This window comes from Vanellus vanellus (genome assembly GCF_965231255.1).
Source record: "Vanellus vanellus genome assembly, chromosome: 5".
Lineage (NCBI taxonomy): Eukaryota > Metazoa > Chordata > Aves > Charadriiformes > Charadriidae > Vanellus > Vanellus vanellus.
Window position 1 is genome coordinate 22,587,019 of NC_138910.1, and position 19,604 is coordinate 22,606,622.

The window sequence follows — 19,604 nt, forward strand, 5'->3', positions numbered from 1 at the left end:
ATAGCTCAGGGCTGGCTCTGAAAGTCGCAAGCAAACTGCTTTGGATCTGCTCAGGGGTCTTGTCACCAAGTTCTGGGGCTGGGAGATCTTACCTGTGGAGCAGCTGCAGAGGAAAGGCCAGTCCAGCTCTGCACCAAGCGGTCCATCAAGGCTTGTTACTCATGCCCAGGCACGTCGTGCAGCTCCACTTGCTCTTTAATTCCTTCGCACAGGTACTGAAGGGCTTTATAATCAACTGGTTGTCAAAAGCACACAGGTATAAAGTGGTAGGAGATAGCACCCAAAAAGGTGTAAGACCAGTGCAACTGTTGTGTACACCGTGAGTGCCTTTGTTACACAGGCATCCTTCCCAATACATCGCTCCCAATATTTACTAGCTGTCTGAAAATAGGATGATGTTATGTCGAAAAGCAGTAGTAGTACCACCCAGCAGGGCCCATGCCACCGTGATCCTGCAAGGAGGTGGCAGGCCTCTTTGCAGGCAGCAGCTGGTGCAGTTGTGTTGGCTTTCTCAACAGCTCCATTCTGCACAGCAGACCCTTGTTACAGACATGATCTAAGTACATACAAATACTTGTTGTCTGTTGCAAGATACTCGTGAGCTTGTCTGAAGGGTAAGAGATGAAATGCTAAAGCACAAGAGCCAGTAAAAAAGAAAATTTATTGCTGTAATTTTGGCCACAAAAGTGGTGTCCTTTAGGCAAAAGAATTATGGAATAAGTATACATAGTAATTCTAGTTTTTAATAAAGAATAGTTATTTCTCCGTGGCCTTAAATACTCATATAAATTAAATATCATATAGGTATGTCAATAGAGAAACATGCAGTAGACCTTATAATAAACTGTTACAGATACAAGCTTCTGCCAGAAGAACAGACTTCCTCACATTTGTCATTTTCTGAGTGAATTGTTGCTCTATTTGTCAACTCTGCTTAATACTAACAGCTAATTATGGCTATTTGTTCACACCTTTACTGCATATATTTGTGGTTTCTGTAAAAATACTCATCATCTTCCCTTCTGAAAAAAAGAGAACATATTATCCATCACCGACTCAATAGAAGTGATTTAAATACCTGTGATGATTAACTGTAGGATTTAACTAAAGCATTTATTCCTACTTAGAATCTGTTTGACAGCTTTGATCAGAGTGGTGAGTGTAGGGAAACGATCCTCACCGGTTTCTATTCCTCTTCTTGGGTGCTTTCCTTACTTCTGTGGAGCTGCCTTCTTTCTAAGGATGTAATGGCTTTATTGAAGGCGTACCACTCTGTCAGGCTCAGGGCACGGATGTGTTAGTGCTGCAGCTGCACCCGGTGGAAGCGCAGCCTCCCCCGACAGCACAGCTGCCGCGTATGGTATGAAGGGGTGGAAGGGTGGGGGTTCCATGCCCACAGTAAGGGTATCTGTTATAATCCTCTGCAGACCAAACATTAGGAGAGATTTGATCCTTTCGGATATACAGCATCATTCTTGGGATTTTTATTTTTTTTTTTATTCATAGAGCTTACCTAGACAAGTGGCAGTTTCCAGAACACGAGAGCGGAGTCTTCCTTGATTGCTAGTTGAGGAATGACAGGACTGTGCAGTCTGACTGCAGGTGGTGGCAATTCCCCATCTTGCCAGCAAAGATCTTTCCCATTTCCAGGCTTCCTTTCCCTTTGCAGTGGCTAAGCTACTTTCTGAATGCATCAGCCTATGCTTAGTCCCCTGCACGTGCCTGACAAGTGTGCTTGATGCAGAAAGCTACATTCATTTAGGGTACCACAGACCTCACAATATTGTAGAGCACTTTGTAGCACAATGTGGTACCAACATACACATACCTACCGCAGAGTATTTGCTTACAGAAAAATTATCTTTCACATTTAGAATCAGAGTAATTCAGCTAATCGGGGCTCCAGTGGTAACAAGCTTATAATAAGCTCCTTCCATGGCCATCAGTTCATCATGTGTGCCCCTTTCAATGATGAGTCCTTGTGACATCACAGCGATGATATCGGCGTTCTGGATCGTGGACAAGCGGTGGGCAATGACGATGCAGGTGCGCCCTTCTCTGGCCTTATCCAGCGCTGCCTGCACAGTCTAAAGGCAACAGACAAAGTGTCAGAGTGAAAACAGGCAAACCAAATTGGGGCTCAGAGCTGGAGAAATCTGATTGCTTCAGACTAATTAACCATATTGTGCAACTTATAAAAGTGACTATGAGGCTAAATCAAAGATTACCTTACTGGGGTGCTTAGCTGGGTTATGAACTTAGTTTCTTAGCAGTACAAAGAAGGGACAGGTAAACATAGACTGCAGTAGAAATTAAGGCAGGCTTTTATTCAGCTGACATGCTGCATGTCAGCTCAGTGTGGATATGTTTTTAAATTTTCACCATTTCTGTAATCTCTCAGTGTAACCAAGCCATGCAAATTATTGCCCAAGTTCTTAGCCCCCTCACTGCTGTTTTTATTGAATATTTATGCTCATCATTCATATGCTTGAATACATTTTTACTTTTGTTTTTTTTGAATGCATTTTGCACTTTTTTTTTTTAAAGTGCAGAAGCTGTATAAATGAAACATTTCCACTGAATGCTTTGAAGCCCAGGAAATTAGTATGCACATGTCTGAGAAAGTGCCGCCTCTCATTGGCAGTCTAAGAGCCCCTGTAGCTGACTGCTTTTTTTATAGCTGTGCTTTCTGGATCTTCTGAAAAGATCGTTAAAGGTGTAAGTGCTGAATTAACAATGGGGAATAACATTGCAGTCATGTAGTGGAGTATGTCGGGATGTCTCTGTAGAACTTAAGAAGGCATTGTACATTGTAAGCCATTGTATTCACTTTCCCTTATTGTTTATCACTGCACATTTACCTTTTCACTTTCTGTGTCTAAGGCAGATGTAGCTTCATCCAGTAATAAAATTTTAGGATCTCGTATGATGGCCCTCGCTATAGCAATGCGCTGTTTTTGCCCACGAGACAGCTGGGATCCTTGAGCCCCAACATTAGTTTCATATTTCTGAAAAATACAAGAGGAAGATTTAATTCAGGTGTAAGCAAACACACTGGTACACAACCTGAAGGAAGAGCAGGAGGAGAGAGGCAAGAGCCCTGACCATTGCTGCCGCCTTCTTAAAAAACCCAGCAGTGCAGAAATACTGTATGAGCGATGCACATGTTTGGGGAGATGTTTCCGAGCCGTGCTTTGCAATGCACTTGGCCCGGGAGCCCAGGCAGTATGGTGATGGGCCTGGAAGAAAAATTTGTTATCAAGATGATGGCTGATTTGCCTGAGGCAAAAGAAATCCCCCCACCCTAGATTTGGGAGAAGAGGCTAAAAGTGATTTAAGGACTTTCTGGACACGTGTTTTGCTTGGGTGCCTAGTTTGTATTCATAACTTTTATGTTCTTCTGCTTTATATTTATATGATTTCAGTGCATTTAAATACTACTTAAGTGCACGTAAGCAGCCAGCTTCAAATATTTTTGTCTAAGTATCCTGCTCTAGTCACAAGGCAAATCTCCCATGGCTGGGAACAAGATTTATATTTCCTGACACAGTGTAACACTTTGACTGCTGAACTGTGCTACTGCTTCTTTCTTGTCAATGGCTTTGAAAAACCTTCCCTTTTTTCCTAGTTTAGAGTTTTAACTGCTGGTTTCAGTTTTATAAATATTTGCCAACTGTGTAAAAATCCAGTAGCAACTCACACCCGAACTCTCAGGAACATATGAGGCATGGTCACAGAATCATGGAATCACGGAATCACGGAATAGTTTGGGTTGGAAGGGACCTTTAAAGGTCATCTAGTCCAACCCTTCCTGCCATAAGCAGGAACATCTTCAACTACGACAGCTTGCTCAGAACCCCGTCCAACCTGACCTTGAATGCTTCCAATGATGGGGCATCTACCGCCTCTCTGGGCAACCTGTTCCAATGTTTCACCACCCTCAATGTAAAAGTTTTTTCCTTCTATCTAGTCTAAATCTACCCTCTTTTAGTTTAAAACCATTACCCCTTGCCCAATCACAACAGGCCCTGCTAAAAAGTTTATCCTCATCTTTCTTAGAAGCCCCCTTTAAGTACTAAAAGCCCACTATAAGGTCTCCCCAGTGCCTTCTCTTCTCTAGGCTGAACATAGAATCATAGAATCATAAAATGGTTTAGAGTTGGAAGGGACCTTGAAGATCATCAAGTTCCAAACGCCCTGCCATAGGCAGGGACACCTCCCACTAGACCAGGTTGCCCAAGGCCACTTCCAGCCTGGCCTTGAATATCTCCAGGGATGGGACCTCAACAACCTCTCTGGGCAACCCGTTCCAGTGCCTTCCCACCCTCAAAGTGAAAAACTTCTTCCTAATGTTCAATCTGAACCTGCACTCTTCCAGTTTAAAGCCATTCCCCCTCGTCCTATCACTAAAAGTGTTTTATCCTTCTGATAATTTTGTGGCCTTTCTCCGGACCCACTCCAACAGGTCCATGTACTTATGTTGAGGGCTCCAGAGATGGATATGCAGTACTCCAGGTGGGGTCTCAGCAGAGCAGGGTAGAGAGCCAGAATCACCTCCCTCAACCTCAAGGCCACGCTTCTGATGCAGCCCAGGATGCAGTTAGCCTTCTGGGCTGTGAGTGTATATTGACTCACATCCAGTTTTTCATCCACCAGTACCCCCAAGTCCTTCTTGGCAGGGATGCTCTCAATCCCTTCATCCCCCAGCCTGTATTGATTCCGGTGGTTGCCCCAACCCAGGTGCAGGACCCCGTGCGCCACACCCTCTTTGCTCCTACCCTTATAGCTGTTAAAGTAAATAAAAGGTATACACGTGTAGCATCTTTAACTGGGTTTGGAGTAACGCCTGCTGCAATGAACATGGAGCAGCCTAGTTGTAGTTCCCAGCCGCGGCCTCGTGGGTACTTACCTCAGGCAGTGACATGACAAAATCATGCAGCTGAGCCTTCTGGGCTGCTTCTATGACTTTTTCCATCGTCACCTCTTTGGTGTTACTGCCATATTTAATATTGTCAGCAATGCTGCAGTCAAATAGCACAGGCTCCTGGGACACTATTCCAATTTTTGATCTAAGAAACTGTACATTTATTTTCGTAGTGTCATGTCCATCTATTAACTACCAAGAAACAGGAGAAAACTTAAAACACCATTTCAAAACAACAGCCTGAAAAACCCAAATAGTTTGTAGCAAAACTAAATGATTTAACCATATTATTAAAATGCAAACACAACTGATTTAAAGTAATTTGAAGAATCTGCTTATATTTGACTCCTTTGTGCATAATGTGTATTTTCTGGGTATGTCTGTGCTCCAGCCAAACACTAGACCATTTGCTTAATCTTAAGTCTGAGTGAACTATTTAATGCTTAAGGTTAGGCACACACGTTGTTGCCTTCCTGGCGTAGTGATCACCACACTTAACTTCTTCCAAAGAAAGAGAATTCAAACTAGATGGTTAAGTATTTACATGAGCAAAAGTTATAAAAGCTTTTTAATCTATCAGTAATTGAATAACTGCAAGTTAAATCTAGACAAATTCAACCTGCAAAGAAGGTGCATGTTGGAGCTATATATTTATGGATGTTCCAGGCTCTTGTTGCTCCATTCAGGCATGATTTTTGCTTGTACTCCCACAACGTACACCGCACAGCATGTTTCATATAGCAGCTACCAAGGTGAGTACTTATGACCTACATAACGCACAAGGGTACACCTGAGGCTTGCAGTATTCTGATCTTGCCTGAATACATCTGAGATGATACTCAGAAATTTTCAGAACAGTCCACGTCTGTTTGAGAAGGAGCTGAAGCCCCATGCTGCCACCACTGCTAGGCTGCACAGCAGGACACATTGAGAAGAGTCCTTGTGGCATTGCTGAAAACAACAGCACACAAACCACGTTTCCTTTACTTACCACATTTCCTTTCTCAGGGTCGTAGAAACGCTCCAGCAGCTGGACACTGGTGCTCTTACCACAGCCACTACTTCCAACAAAAGCCAAAGTCTGTCCAGGCTTAACAGTTACAGTGAGTCCTTTCAGGACCTGAATATCAGGTCGAGAAGGGTATGTGAATTTACAGTTAAGAAATTCAATGCTTCCCTTGAAATCATCCTGGTGGAAAAAAAAATGAAAAAGATGCTACAATGAGCTTGAGCTCAAAACTGAGTCGTAAAGGTCAAAGTAACTATTCCTCAGATTCCATTCTTGCATCTCTTATTTAAAACATGACATTAGTGCTTGTGAAATTAGCCCAGAAAGGGGGATAAAAGCCATTCTGGAGTAGCTCTCCTAGACATGAAGCCATTAGTCATAACACTATTGCTCTGCTTACACTTCCCCATACAGCACTGGTCAGCAGCATCAATTGGAAATAGGATTGCCTTGCAAATGGGTAAGTTTTTTATTTTAATACAGACACTGTATCAGTGTAAATTTGGTGATAGCCCAAATACCTTTTTGTAAAAATCCGGATTTAGTAAAAAAAAAATAAAATCAATCTAACTTTGCAACGTTAAAACAATACATGAATTCAGGCCAATTTTCCAAGAACTCTTAAAAAACTCTTTTACAAAACTCTGAAGGGCATCAAGACACTTCATTTTCACCATTTGAAGCAGGATACTTAATGTATTTTGTTCATAACAATTATTTCAAGGTTTTTTTAATTCTAAAAAAAAATAAACTATTTGAATTTTTGGGGTCTGACTTTTCAATTCACCAAAAACATGAGCATTTTCATTTTGTCTGACTCAAAGATGAGTTGCCTCCTCATGAACACCCCCAATATTTTGATGTGAATGGGAGAAAAAAGCCTCCATTATAAGCTAACAATAGTCAGGTTTATCTGCGAACTGGAGAGCAGAAAGAAAAACCATGCTATTCTGTGAGTCATCTAAATTGGTCCTATTCCAATTTACAGGAGTTTTACACTGACAAATTCCTAATAGCCACACTTTATATTACTCTCGCTGTCAAGTACAGAGTGCTCTGCTTCCAAAAGAGCAAAGACAAGTAACAATTATACAATCAGCATAACCTTCCTGTAAAGCAGTGATCCTCATTGACTTATAAATCGTTAGTGCAACTTCAATGCTTATATTGAGCTGAATGATACCACAAATTACTCATCTCCGCTCTTACCCATTTTTCCCCTTTTTCACTGTAAACACTGATTTTAGGAAGCCGATCGACCAGTTGAAAAAAGCGTGCAGCAGATGTTTTGGCTTTGGCATAGTTTGGGGTATAGGAAGAAGCTCTTCCCAAAGCAGTTCCACTGGTGACAATAGCAGAGATCACCCTGCGGGGAAGGGGGACATGGTCATTCTTGACAAGCAATTCTCAGGAAACTGAACACCACACCGAGACCAGTGCTTCTGGAGAGGAGCCTGTTTGGGGCTGCCAGCAAGCTCTCACCTGAACACAAAGCTGTAGTGGAGTCCCTCAGCGTCAACTAGAAACCCTCCATATCTGTAAGAGACAGCGTTGGCAACGAACACGATGCTCTGGGCAAAGCCAAAGCAGAGTCCATAAACATGTGCTTTTTTGATTGCAGCTTTATAAGGCATATCCAGGTGCTGCTCAAAGTTGTTGATAAACATTTTCTCTTTCGCTATCCCAGCTACAGTCCTGATGTTGGAGAGGGCTTCACTGGCAATCTGGAGGAGAAAGAAAAATATATGTAAAAAAGCTCCAAATTTTCACTCAGAGAAGCAGAGTGTGCTCTTTCACAAATGCATGATTCTTTCATGAACACAGGGCACTAATGCCATGTATAAATTTATTCAGATATGGTACAGACTGGCCCAAATATCAGCAAACCTAAAGAGAAACTCCCCTACAAGCAATTGCCTACGAACATCCTCAAGAGTAATGCTCTGTCTGCTCCACTAGACCCCCGTTACTGTAAGCACACTTAGGAAATTGGGTGCATGCTCTCACTTGTGACTTATTTCATGTGATGTGACTAAATGGGACATCCACAAAAGCAAAAATGGTTTTAGGAACACTGCTATTTCCTTGATTGCATGCATTTATTAATTAAAGATGTTAAATTATTTTACTTGTTTTACTTATAGCAATAGTCAGAGAGTTAGAAGGGATGCTATCCCCAACTTCTGTTTCATAAATTAAAACCACTTGAATTTGCTATATTTCCTCACCTGCTGACCCTCCCTCTTCTCTTTTTTATGTCCAAAAAGCCTGATGAGATGGAACATGTGAATGGAGGGTGGCACCTTGATTCCTCTAAGAGGAACAATTTCACAGTATCACAGTATCACAGTATGCTAGGGATTGGATTTCCAGGATTTTACTTTGTATATAGACAAAGAGTAAGCAAATGCTTGCCTGTGTACATAGGAAAATGCAACACAGGTAACTGTGAGACAATCCCCATGCAAATGTCTCTGGAGTTTTAATTAATTGTAGGCTTTATATTGTGGTTTGTTGTCAGTCAAAATCTGAGTTTCTCTCCCCAAAAAATAGCACTCCAATTTGATCTACAGAAGTAAATTGACAGTTTGTTTGATCCTAATTTCACCCTACTTATCTCAAGTAATTTTATTAAGAAATTGGTTTAAAATGGTGTACTTTGTCAGGCTTTGGTAGTAGCTTCATAGTGTGACGCTTTCCTTTGGGAAGCAATAGCCTGGTATATGGCTTATGACTGTTTTCAGCATGTAGGAAGAGTTCTGAATATAAATCATTAAAAATATTCCATCTAGAATATTCTTCAGAAGTCAAAAAGGGGGGTGGCAGGCCGAGCTGGCTGCAGCAGGCAATGGGAAAGAAGCAGCCAGTAGACGCAGAGCTGAACAGGGAAAAGGGCTCCAGTCCATGTGTTTGGTGCACAGATTAAGGTCAAGACGAGGCTGAAGATGGTTGGTTGAGAGCTCAGATGGGTAGAGGGAAGGTTCAGATGGGGCAAGGTGGAATGTATGATGGGTAAGATGTTTGGTGGGCAGGACTTTAATGTAAGAAGAAGGAGGATTACGAGGAGTGGGAAGTCTGCAAGAGCCATTTTAGGATGGGCTAAAGTAGCTCTGCTGAAGGAAAATCTCTGAGGCTTAGAGAGGGCCTGCAAAGCATACTTCTTCTGATGCTAGAAATATGGCAGCCTAAAGCAGAGGAGAAGGCTCAGGCATTTCTCTGAGCGGGGTAACCTGAGGTAGTCCTCTTCATGTTGTTTGTCTTCTAAATCCTCTTCGTTCCTGACGCAGTTCAGTTTCTACACAGTTGAACTGGGTATATTCCAAAAGTATCAGATTCTGGGTCATGTGCCAGAACTTAGTGACCCAGAAGTAAAGCCAAAGGAGTCTAAGTGTTTCAAAGGCACCCACCCACTCTGCGTAGGAGTGAACTCATAAGAAAATGACATTCCTTTCTCTTGTGTCCCTACTTTTTTCCCATTTGGTACATGGACTGAAAGTCTGCTCAGCCAGTGCAAACTTCATAAAGCTGTTCTCAGCCTTGTGTAGCCTACATAAACCTATTCTCAGCCTTCGAGGTGAGGCAGTTGACAGGGTCTTGCAGTCAATGGAGCACAGGATGCTGCTAACCGTGATACTGGAGTTAGAGTAACAAGGAGGAGGGCTTTAGCTAGGGTTCACTGAACACTGGATGTGTTCTTTCCAAGGAAAGGGAATTCCTTCCTCATGTCCCATGCTGGCTGGTTTAATACCCACACAGGTGTGCTTCCAGCATGGAGCAAAATTTAAAGTATCATGAGAAAGTCTCTTGTCACAAATTAACAGAAAAAGGGTTAGTGGTTATATGAATTTAAAAAAAAAAATATTTATATACTAGCTGAGAAATGAGAATTGATAGAATTTTGACCCTTAAAATCCTTACATGAAAATAAAGTTATGCCTGTGATCTAGCAGTACACATTGATGGAGAAGCTGGTAAGCTAGTAGGGCCCACAGAAGGAACGATTCTGCTCTCTAAAATCCACATACTGATCTGTAGTTCAGTGCCAAATTCTCAGATGTGAGGATTTCTAAGTGAACAGTATAATTGCTTTCTGAGAACTGCATAATGACAGGGCATGAACAAATGGGTCTTTAAATAAAATGGGACAAAGGTGAAACAGACTGCTGAGGGATCTGTGTCTACCAATTAGATCCAATAACTTTCCGAAAGTCAGTCACATTCCATACAGCAAGTGCTTTTGCAGTTAGGGAGTTCCCAATGGTGTTTCAATGGTTTGACAAGCTGAAATATTACAACTTACTTGCCAAACGTTGCCAGTTTCGTTACATTTGAATTACTGATGGTCCCAAATGCCTGATTTTAAACTACCCGTGACTGTAAATACAGATTAGTTTTTAAATAACATTACCCGTCCAGTAGCTTCCAGTGCTTTCTTGTCCTGAGAGGCAAATCCTGTCAACATTTTAGCCTGCACAGCTCCAGATAAGGCCAAAAATGGCAGGAAACACAGGATAACTAAACTCAGTTTCCAGCTGAAGTAGAAAGCAATGATCATGGCCACCCCAATGTTGGTAAAGGAATTGACAATCATTCCTATCTGCGATCCAGTTGCCTTCAAAGAAAAGAAACAGAGGTGATTGACTTGTACTCCAATAGTAACCTCAACAATCTTTAAATAAATTTTCCTATAAAACTTTAGAAAACTCTATATGACATCTAAATATCATAAGGCATCAATGGCTGCAGACTGCACTGGAATTTAGCCAGTTTGGATACACTGTTTCCAATTAATTGTATCAAGAGAAGGACTGCAAATCTCCAAAATTCCTTTCACCCACCAAACTGTCCAATGAGAACTCAGGAAACTGTTTCTAATGATTGTGAGAAAGATAATCTAACCATTGAAATTAGCTTCCTTGGTTCCCTGGAGAATCACTCATTTGAATACTCTGTTTAGCCCTACATTTATCCACCTAGATTTAAATAATAAACAGAACCCATTTGCAACTTAACTGTTAGCGACAAAGTCTCAGCTGTGCTAAAATCAGTAAGAAACATTGCTGAGAAAGGATGAATTAAAGCTGTATTTCTGCCTGTCTCTTTATTAAGGAGAAATTTTAAACACACCTTTGACATCACCTTTATTGAATGCATTCATCTTCTCTTTATGTACTTTGAGAAGACTGTTCTTTGTAATAAACTTTATTTATTTACTCCAAAGTTATTTTGCTTCATAGCAGCAAACAGCAGCCCTAGATAGGAACTAGGTTGCTATGTATTAGAAAAAAAAGAAACCATTTGATGTCTTTGATCATTTTCAGTTGAATTCATTTGCAGGATGTGAACTTGCAGCGCAAAATGCTCATCATCTGCTCCTCCTCTGACCTGCAGCAATAGGGCAAGGTGCCTCAGACCTGGCCATGGTGGAAGGTTCAACCTCCCAGCTCTGCAGAGGCTACCAAAAGGAGCAGCCATAGGGCTGCTCTTACCTGGATCTTGCAGGTCTAACATCCCCCCTACCACTCCAAGAGTCCGCTTCTTACTCCCGATGCAGATGTAGACATTTTCAGACCCCGGACACCTGTGTGCATCTTCTCACCTTCATCTCGCTCTGCAATAGCAGCTGTTGGCTCAGCTCTGTGTCAGGCAGTGAAAGGTGGAGGACACTGCTGCTCAAGTTTTTTTCCCCTGGAGCTGTGGGCTGAATGGCTGTTCCCCACTGCTCTACACGTGCTTGGAACAAAGATGCCCCTTAGAAGGCTACTAAATGGTTCAGCCAGTGTTTTACAAGTTTATTTCAATTAAAATATGTCCTCTAAGTGCCTGTAATGGCTGAAGAGGTTTGCAGCTGGTTTCTCTGATACTGTAAAAATTGCTGCTGACAGGGGTTTTGGGAACCTCTTCTCTCATTCATCTTTTAAATTCTTAAAACCTCCATTAATAGTTTTTAAAAACTAACCTACCGTCTTCAGTCAAGCTGAAACAGGACAATTTTGTAACAAAGAGATCTGTATGTTTCCTTCTTCGTTTCTAGAAAATTGCTTGCATCCAAGTAAAATGGAATCTGACTCATTTCTACCAAAGCATCGATTCAGATAGGTAACATTTATAGCTCAGCATGATTTAACCCTCACCCACTAAGGAACACAACGCATGGACTTAGTGGTTCACTTTCCCAAATAGTCATGGTGAAACTGGCCGCATGATTCCCTGGCTGTGGAACAAGTCAGTACTGTAAGCTGTTTTCTCCAGTGAACTGTTAGTTTAAATCAAAATTCTCACAACAAGCACAGTATCGTGCGGAAAATGTGAAAACACGATTAGTGATGAATGTCACTAAAATACTAGTCTGACATTTTTTGAAATAAACACTTAAGCATTGTGGCAAAAAGCTAATTCATCTCCAGAAAAAAGGAATTAAAACTTTTGCACTGGATGCTCCTTCAGGTTCCATTGATGGTTTGTATTTTATTGATTTTTGTGTTCTTGTTCTGGTAATACAAGCAGGAATAAAATTGTGACCCTGTTTGTGCTTTTAAGTCAATTCAGTGATAATAGTTCCACGTTGACAGTCTATCATAAATAGAAATAGCTTAACTGACTGACCAAGGACTGATCTACACTGACCCCACTGGTTGCACGCTAGCTAATTTCTGTGACAATGTGCCAAAATAGGCATTCAATCAGTGCTTATAGTAAAACAATTCTTAAGCTACCAGCTCTTACCCCTTGGACCTGTGAGGCATCTGTTGCGAGTCTTGTAGTCAAAGCACCAGGGCTGTTCTTCCGGTCATCAAACCAACCAATGTCTTGCCCTAGCATAGCCTGGAAACCAATTTTCCTTAACCGTCTTGTGAGCAGCTCACCGGACTTGGCAAAGGTGTATCCCTGGGGTGCATAAGAATAAATATAAATATTGTACAGAAAGAGATACCCACTGAGTAAGGAATAAGAAAGAAAATTTACCCATATTAGACTGCTGTTACCTGTAGAAACTGCGTGAAAAATGAAAGAATTCCAATAAGGACAAAGAGCAGGCAGACACCATTGATCTGGATTCTTTGTTCTTCTTCTTCAAGAATGGAGAAGGTCTTTGAAAAAAAAAATCATATTAGAAGCATCAGTTTTGCTGTATGTGAGTTTATTCATGAATCCCTATTGCCGAGTTCAGAAGCCCACCCTAGAAACAAAGCCAGAACACAGAGCTTTCCGTCACCCCGTACAAAGGCCCAATTCCTTATTTTTCCAAAGGTAAGCCTGGGTACAACATAATGCTTTTTAGTCCTGTTAAACAACAAGTTTATTATACTCAGTGTCTGCACATACTGCTATTACTTGCTGCCCGTTCCTAGTTATAATTAATCAATCATTCCCCTAATCTAAATAACATTCAGTGTGACAACCAGAGAATAGCAATGAAATAAATAGCATCAGGGCAAAGCAACAGTGCAGCAGCTTCCTTACCTGCTCTCTAATCTATGACATTTGCAACTTTATTGGGCCACACAAGATGGAGTAATTATACCCTAGCATGACTCACCTTGCACAAGACTAATGGATGCTATAATTGCTATAGGTAGGCTTCAAGAAGAACCTACTGTCTTTTACTGAAGGATTGTGGAAACGAGCTATTCACTTATGGATGGGTACTTGAGAAAAAGCATTACTGCTTAAAGTAAAGCCCCTCCACCCCATTCTGCTCCAGTCTTCATAGTATTTTCCTTTTATCTCTGGTTCTTAATATCTGGTCTTTTTCAACACCTGCCAGTGTTACTGGCTGCTGCTGAAGTAGTGGTCCAAATCAAAGTAGCCATCCTTTAGCAACTCCTTTCAGTCAGAGTAGTTGATATGTAGGTCAGTTAACCTACCTGAAGTTGTTAAACTACTTTTGCTACTTGCAGTTCTAAGCCACAGCTCATGTTTGTACTTCTCCAGTAACCTTAAATTAATTCTAATTGGATTTCACAAGTAAAAATTACTTTAAATTGACTAATCTCTCAACCTGTTTTCTGTAAGGTATAATTAAAAATAAATTGTGCATTCTACTTTTAATTATATCAAAACCAGCTTAAATTCTTCTAGGTAAGTATTTAACAGTAGAAAGAGAAGAAGGAATTTTCATTACAGCTGCGAAATACAAAACTTCCACAAAAATAAACTTAAGTACTAGTCTTAAAAGGTCAACACAAGTTATTTACGGTTCCAAGTGAGCTATGCATCAAAGTAACAGGGAAGAATTAGAGCATGAATTTGAGAAAAAGAAATAGCTGTTCTCTAGTGGGAATTCCACTTCAAGTATTTTAACTTTGTACATCAGTACCTTGGAAACAAAATAAATCCTGCAAAATCCAAAATGGTAATATCAAAACAGCACCTAGTGTTTCAAGCTAAGAATTGTTCCAATGCCACACTGTCTTCCCAGTAGCAAGGCATATTATTTCTCAGATTACTCTTTTTGTTTAAAAAAAAAAAATAATCACCAGGTATGTTTTAATATGTCATAACAAGAACAAAACATATAACAGTCTGCTGCTGTTCCTATTCCCTTAATGAAATCCACTGTACATTCAGTAGTTCATGTTTGATTCTGAATTGAACAGGCTGTGAGCAGATTTAATCTGTCTTTGTAACTTATGTATCTTTTCTAGATACCACTGGGTTTTGTTTGTTTGTTGGGTTTTTTTTCTGTACGAAATATTCTAGTTAAACACTTGGACTGAATGAGAAACAGCTGAACTCAGTGCATGCATAAACTGTGTCCCATGAGGATTATGGATTTTAGAATTGCCATGATGGTATTTTCTGTATCATTATGGTATGCAATATCTAGACATGAATGGAAAAATGCACTTCATAGTAGTGGTCATGCCACATGCATAGCTAGCCTAAAACATAACCAGGGGAATAATTAACTACTCATCATTGAGAACATTCGTGTACATGTATGTTATGTTAATTACAGTGCTGTGGTACTTTTCATATGAAAAAACATCAGCAAAATCGCTGCTGAAATGAATAAGAATTCTAATGAGTAAAACTAATAAACAGTATGATAAACAGTGTGTGATGGATCATGATAAATATACAGTTGTGAAGTGGGGTGTAAAACACTACTCTCCAGAGATGCTGATGGCTTTTTCACAAGTGACTTGCATGTTGTCACTGCACAGTCATCTACAAACACTGGGATGGCTCCATACATGGGTTGAACTTAACATTTTTCTTTTCACGCTTTGAAATTTTTCTCTCTAGTCAAATAAATAAATATCAAATACAAGACTGAGCATTGCAAAGAGAGATAAACACTTGCCATACGACCCTACAGTGAGTTCCAGTAAGTATTTATGCTTGTTATTATAAGCTTTTGTTCATTGCTTCTGTAAGGCTAGATGGTAGGCAAGATTAATGAAGAAAAGGGAGAGTGCTGTGAGCCTTTGCTTTAATACACTAAGCATACCACCCACATTCAAAGTGGTTCCCCTGCTTTCTCGTATGCAAAAAATACGTTGTGAAAGGCCTTCCCAGTTCCTGTGGCCAGGCTCTCTCTCCATTGCTCCTAGATAAAGGCTGAGAGATCTGCAACGTCTGCAGGACAGCTTGAGAGTTTCTGGTGAAGCTGGTTATTCATCAGTCTGGGACTCCTATTGCAGGCTCTAAATTCAAGGAAGCATCCCAGTTGAAGAAAAGCAATGGGCTGAACTATGTGCTTACACTCTTCCTTAAACTGAGAGCAACAGCACTTTATAGTCCTACAGAAGGACAAGTGGATAACATTTGTTGGGAAGAGATCTCTTTGTTGCAAAGAGAGGATTTTTTTTTCCCTTGCAACTCTGTCCTGTAAAGTTGAACTATCCCATTCTGCAGCTATCCTAACATGTTCAGCTATATTTTTGACCTATGTTCTTGATTTAAAAAAATAACACTGCTTACAGTAACATGTAGCATGGACAATAGCATGATATCTATAAAAGAAAAGAGTTGTTGCTGAAGTGTCCATGTTTAGATTATACAAATTTCAACAGTTTTAGCGTGAACTATCTTTTATCTGGGGCCATGGGCTACATGCCCAATAGCAGTCAGAGCACAGCTTTCAGTTGAGATTCACTGGAAAGAATCCATTTCCCATACTCTGAGACAGTTCCACAGTGGGAACTAAAGCATAGAAAGAAGAAAACTACTGAGAAACTTGTTCCAAAGGTACACTTCTGAACTGATCAGAAGACATATCCAGTATTATTGAGTTCATAATTTACTTTGGGGGATTAATTTCTGAGAACCTTCAAGGCAGAATTTGCTAAATTTATCATTTCATTCCAAAGCTGTGGGGATTTTTCCCCTCACTTCCCTGGCATATTGGTCCCAGAGTACAAGCCCACGTGTCTGTCACAACATCATTGCAGATATTCAGACAGCTTGGAAAGCAGATGCATATTCCATCTGCCTGACTGCCTTGGCACCAGGCAGAAATGTTTTAAATTTATGAATAATGAAACACAGATGTTGGACTTTGCTCATGTTCATCATGCCTTGTTTTTTTCTTGCAGCCTCTCTCCTTTGATGGACTGAGACCTTCAAGAGAAGGAATTCATCCTTGGCAATGAAGGCATCTTGCAGGACGATGTCAGCCCCAGTGTCTAGAAAACCTCTCTCAAAAGGAATCAAAGGTTAGACTTATTGCAGAATGCACATAGCATTGCTGTCAGCTCACCTGCTGTCTAGTGAACGCCACAGTCCTTGAAGTCTAGACGCTCAAAAAGTGTTTGGAGATGGCACACCTATGGCTAAAAGGCCAAGCACATTGGCCAAAAACCACTAAGTGGATCAACAGGGACTAGAGCATCTTTTGCTCTGCCTGTCCCTGGATCTTAGCTAGCAAACATCAACCTACAAGTAAAAGTGATTCAAAGTCCTGAGTAACTTCCCAGAGAGAAATGTCAGAGCCAAAACAATTCCACCCCCCCCACCGCCAAAAAAAAAAACCAAACAGCAAAAGATCAATCTTTCCTTTCATAGGTTGCTGGCACTGCTGTTAGGAGCATCTTCTCAATAATTTTCTAATCAGTAGCTTAGATGCTGGGGCACTCATTCATTCATTTCTTCCTGCCTGAAAGATTTCAGACCTCCAGTTTCTAGAAGAGTGTCTGGCCTTTAGGTCATATATTCTTTGCACACATATGTACCTACCATAACCTAAACAAGTATATGGGAATCACAACACAAGTTTTATCCTGTCTCAGGTGGGTACCCAAACTGCAAAACAATATTGGTATCCCCATTTTCTTCCCAGTGAATGTGTCATTACTTTACACAATAAGAAACAACATCAATAGAGGGGTTTTCTCTATCCTCCTAGTTCTTGAAAATTTAGGACACTTTTCTAGGCATTAGAGCTGAATTTCTTCAGTCAGCCCTCCAGTTTCCCACTAACGGGAAAAATGCTTCCCCAAAAAGCTGTTTTACAAAAGGGGAAGCATCCTCTTTCTATTACAAGTTTTTGAAGGAAAAAACAGTCATGGTTGAACTCTTGAAAAGTTTCAAGCAAAGCTGTGGATTTTGATAGTGATGCATCCTTTAGTGAATGCCAAAGTTTGAAGCATATTCCTATTTCCTGCTTGTCTTCCAAACTTATTGATGCAAGTCTCCTTTTTGATGGCAGCTATGAACCCTGTTACAGTTATCTACCTCTCCTTGGGCATTCTGCAGGGAGCAGGCAGAAAAGAGCTGCCTGAAATATATGGACAAAAAAGTGAAGTATTTTTTGGATCTGATCCAAAGCTTTCTCAAAGTCTTCGCCAAGTCTGTAGAATAAAATTCTGCAGGGAAGGACCTCTGCCTGTCTCTCTCCACTGTACCTGCGCGTACACCTTGTCTCATCTAAAATAAACTGTATGCAAGTATACAGTTCCAACAGTTCCTGGAAAGTGAAGAGACATAATGAAGAACACATGACATGCTAATGAGCCTACCCTTCAAAGAGCTCAAATGATAGTGTGATGACAGTGATATAAATATCTCTACTGAATAATTGTTTATAGGCAAGAAGGCTAACCCCATTTACTTGACGACATATAAAGATTTGCCCAAAACATGTCAAGTTCTGCATCATACATTCACTCCCCCCTGCTTCAGAGCTAAAATACACTTTAAAATGTTAGCATAACATACCCCAAGAATCTGACTGAATAGCAAAGCATAGAGTGGACTGACTGCTCCATTCACAGCTGCTGCCAGAGATCCAAGCACCATGTATGGCCATTCAGAGGCATTGTATTTCAAAATTCTGGTAAACGGTACAGGCTTGACATCTTCTTCCACAACAAGAGATTCCTAAAAAAACAGGTTGGATTTATGAAGCATATGTATTCCCCCACTGATGTTCTCCCTTTAAGAGTGGGATGAAAGAGTTGGCATAATCTGTTAAATGGCCATCTAATCCCCAAACAGCTGCTCTACCTTTGTATGGGACAGGGCAGTGATGGGTCTTGGCTGCTGTCTGGAGCTCTTTTGTAGGGCTAGGGAGTCACAAGAGGGTTACATAAATGACTACCTTTACTGTCCCTGGAGAAAAAAAGTGAGATTCATCCCTTATGCAGCTCTACTGATTCCAATTTAAGAGGTTAATTACGATCATTTTAAGATTTTCTGCCACTGAAACTCAGGCTGTTCCCTTTTTGCTGCCTTCAGATGAGGTGTGATGCAATATCCAGTGCCAAAACTTAAACTTCTTCCTCACAAGCGGCTTTTTGTGTCACTCGTAGAATTGCCTTAAATATTGTTTCAAAGTATTGTGGGTGAACGCACTGATCAGACTCTGCATCAAATTAACAGGTATGCTATATAATTAAGAAAAGGGAAATCTCAGAGTGATAGCTGGATTCAGGCTTTATATGTGCTAATTATGCCTCCCTTCTGTGAAACATCCTCAGACTATATGCTGAATTCCCATAATTATTCCCAGTAAAAGCAGAATATTCATCATCAAATTATAACTTACCCTGCAGTTTGATTTTTGCAGAATTTTTGTAACACTCAGTGTGCTGAGCCCTGCTTATCTCCCTCAGTTCACATGGCTGGAAATGGCCAGACAAAACAGACACTGTGATGACCTATCTGCTGGAAATGTGCAAGGATGAATGGGTGGAAGCATCCTGTATTTTCTCTTCCTTCTAAGCTAGTGCCAGGGTGACAGCACTAAAGCCCTCTATCTATCCACAATAAATAGAGCAATAAATAGAGGCTTAGCAATAGCAAGAACAGTGACTTCTAACTGCTGTGCTCTGCACTGAACAACCATAGCCATGCAAATTGGTGTAGGGAGCTTCGTAAGCACTTTGGAAACCCACTGTGTATATTCCTACATAATTCTGCATAATTTTAAGGCATGCTTTCTTTATTTTCTATGCTAGTTGATTGCACAAGGACACTGTCAGTGAAAGGATTCTGGGTTAGGTTACAGTGACAGTCTCTACTTAAATCTTCAGATGATTTTGAGATGAAAGTGAATTTACTCTTTATTGAACAAGAAGCAGTGTCATTTGTATCACTGAGTGGCTATTACATTTCACAGGCTGAGCATTTTGCTTTTTGTCAGTTAATTCAGCTTTTATGAATACAAATTTTTCAACTTGATCTACTACAATTTACCAATAGGTTATGCTTTGCTAGAAATTT

At 40.6% G+C, this 19,604-nt stretch overlaps 1 protein-coding gene across 1 annotated transcript in view; it reads right to left on the reverse strand.

Moving 5' to 3' along the window:
- Positions 1 to 1,841: 1,841 nt before the first annotated feature.
- Positions 1,842 to 19,604, reverse strand: part of ABCB11 (ATP binding cassette subfamily B member 11) — a gene marked incomplete at its 5' end in the record, with an annotated part of 45,552 nt that continues 27,789 nt past the window's right edge. Inside the window, 10 exons of the mRNA XM_082483476.1 lie at positions 1,842 to 2,087; positions 2,862 to 3,008; positions 4,910 to 5,116; positions 5,916 to 6,113; positions 7,143 to 7,299; positions 7,416 to 7,657; positions 10,342 to 10,545; positions 12,660 to 12,821; positions 12,920 to 13,024; positions 18,099 to 18,260. Of these exons, the coding sequence (XP_082339602.1) occupies positions 1,887 to 2,087; positions 2,862 to 3,008; positions 4,910 to 5,116; positions 5,916 to 6,113; positions 7,143 to 7,299; positions 7,416 to 7,657; positions 10,342 to 10,545; positions 12,660 to 12,821; positions 12,920 to 13,024; positions 18,099 to 18,260 (1,785 nt within the window). The 3' untranslated portion in view covers positions 1,842 to 1,886. The remainder of the gene's footprint in view (positions 2,088 to 2,861; positions 3,009 to 4,909; positions 5,117 to 5,915; positions 6,114 to 7,142; positions 7,300 to 7,415; positions 7,658 to 10,341; positions 10,546 to 12,659; positions 12,822 to 12,919; positions 13,025 to 18,098; positions 18,261 to 19,604) is intronic.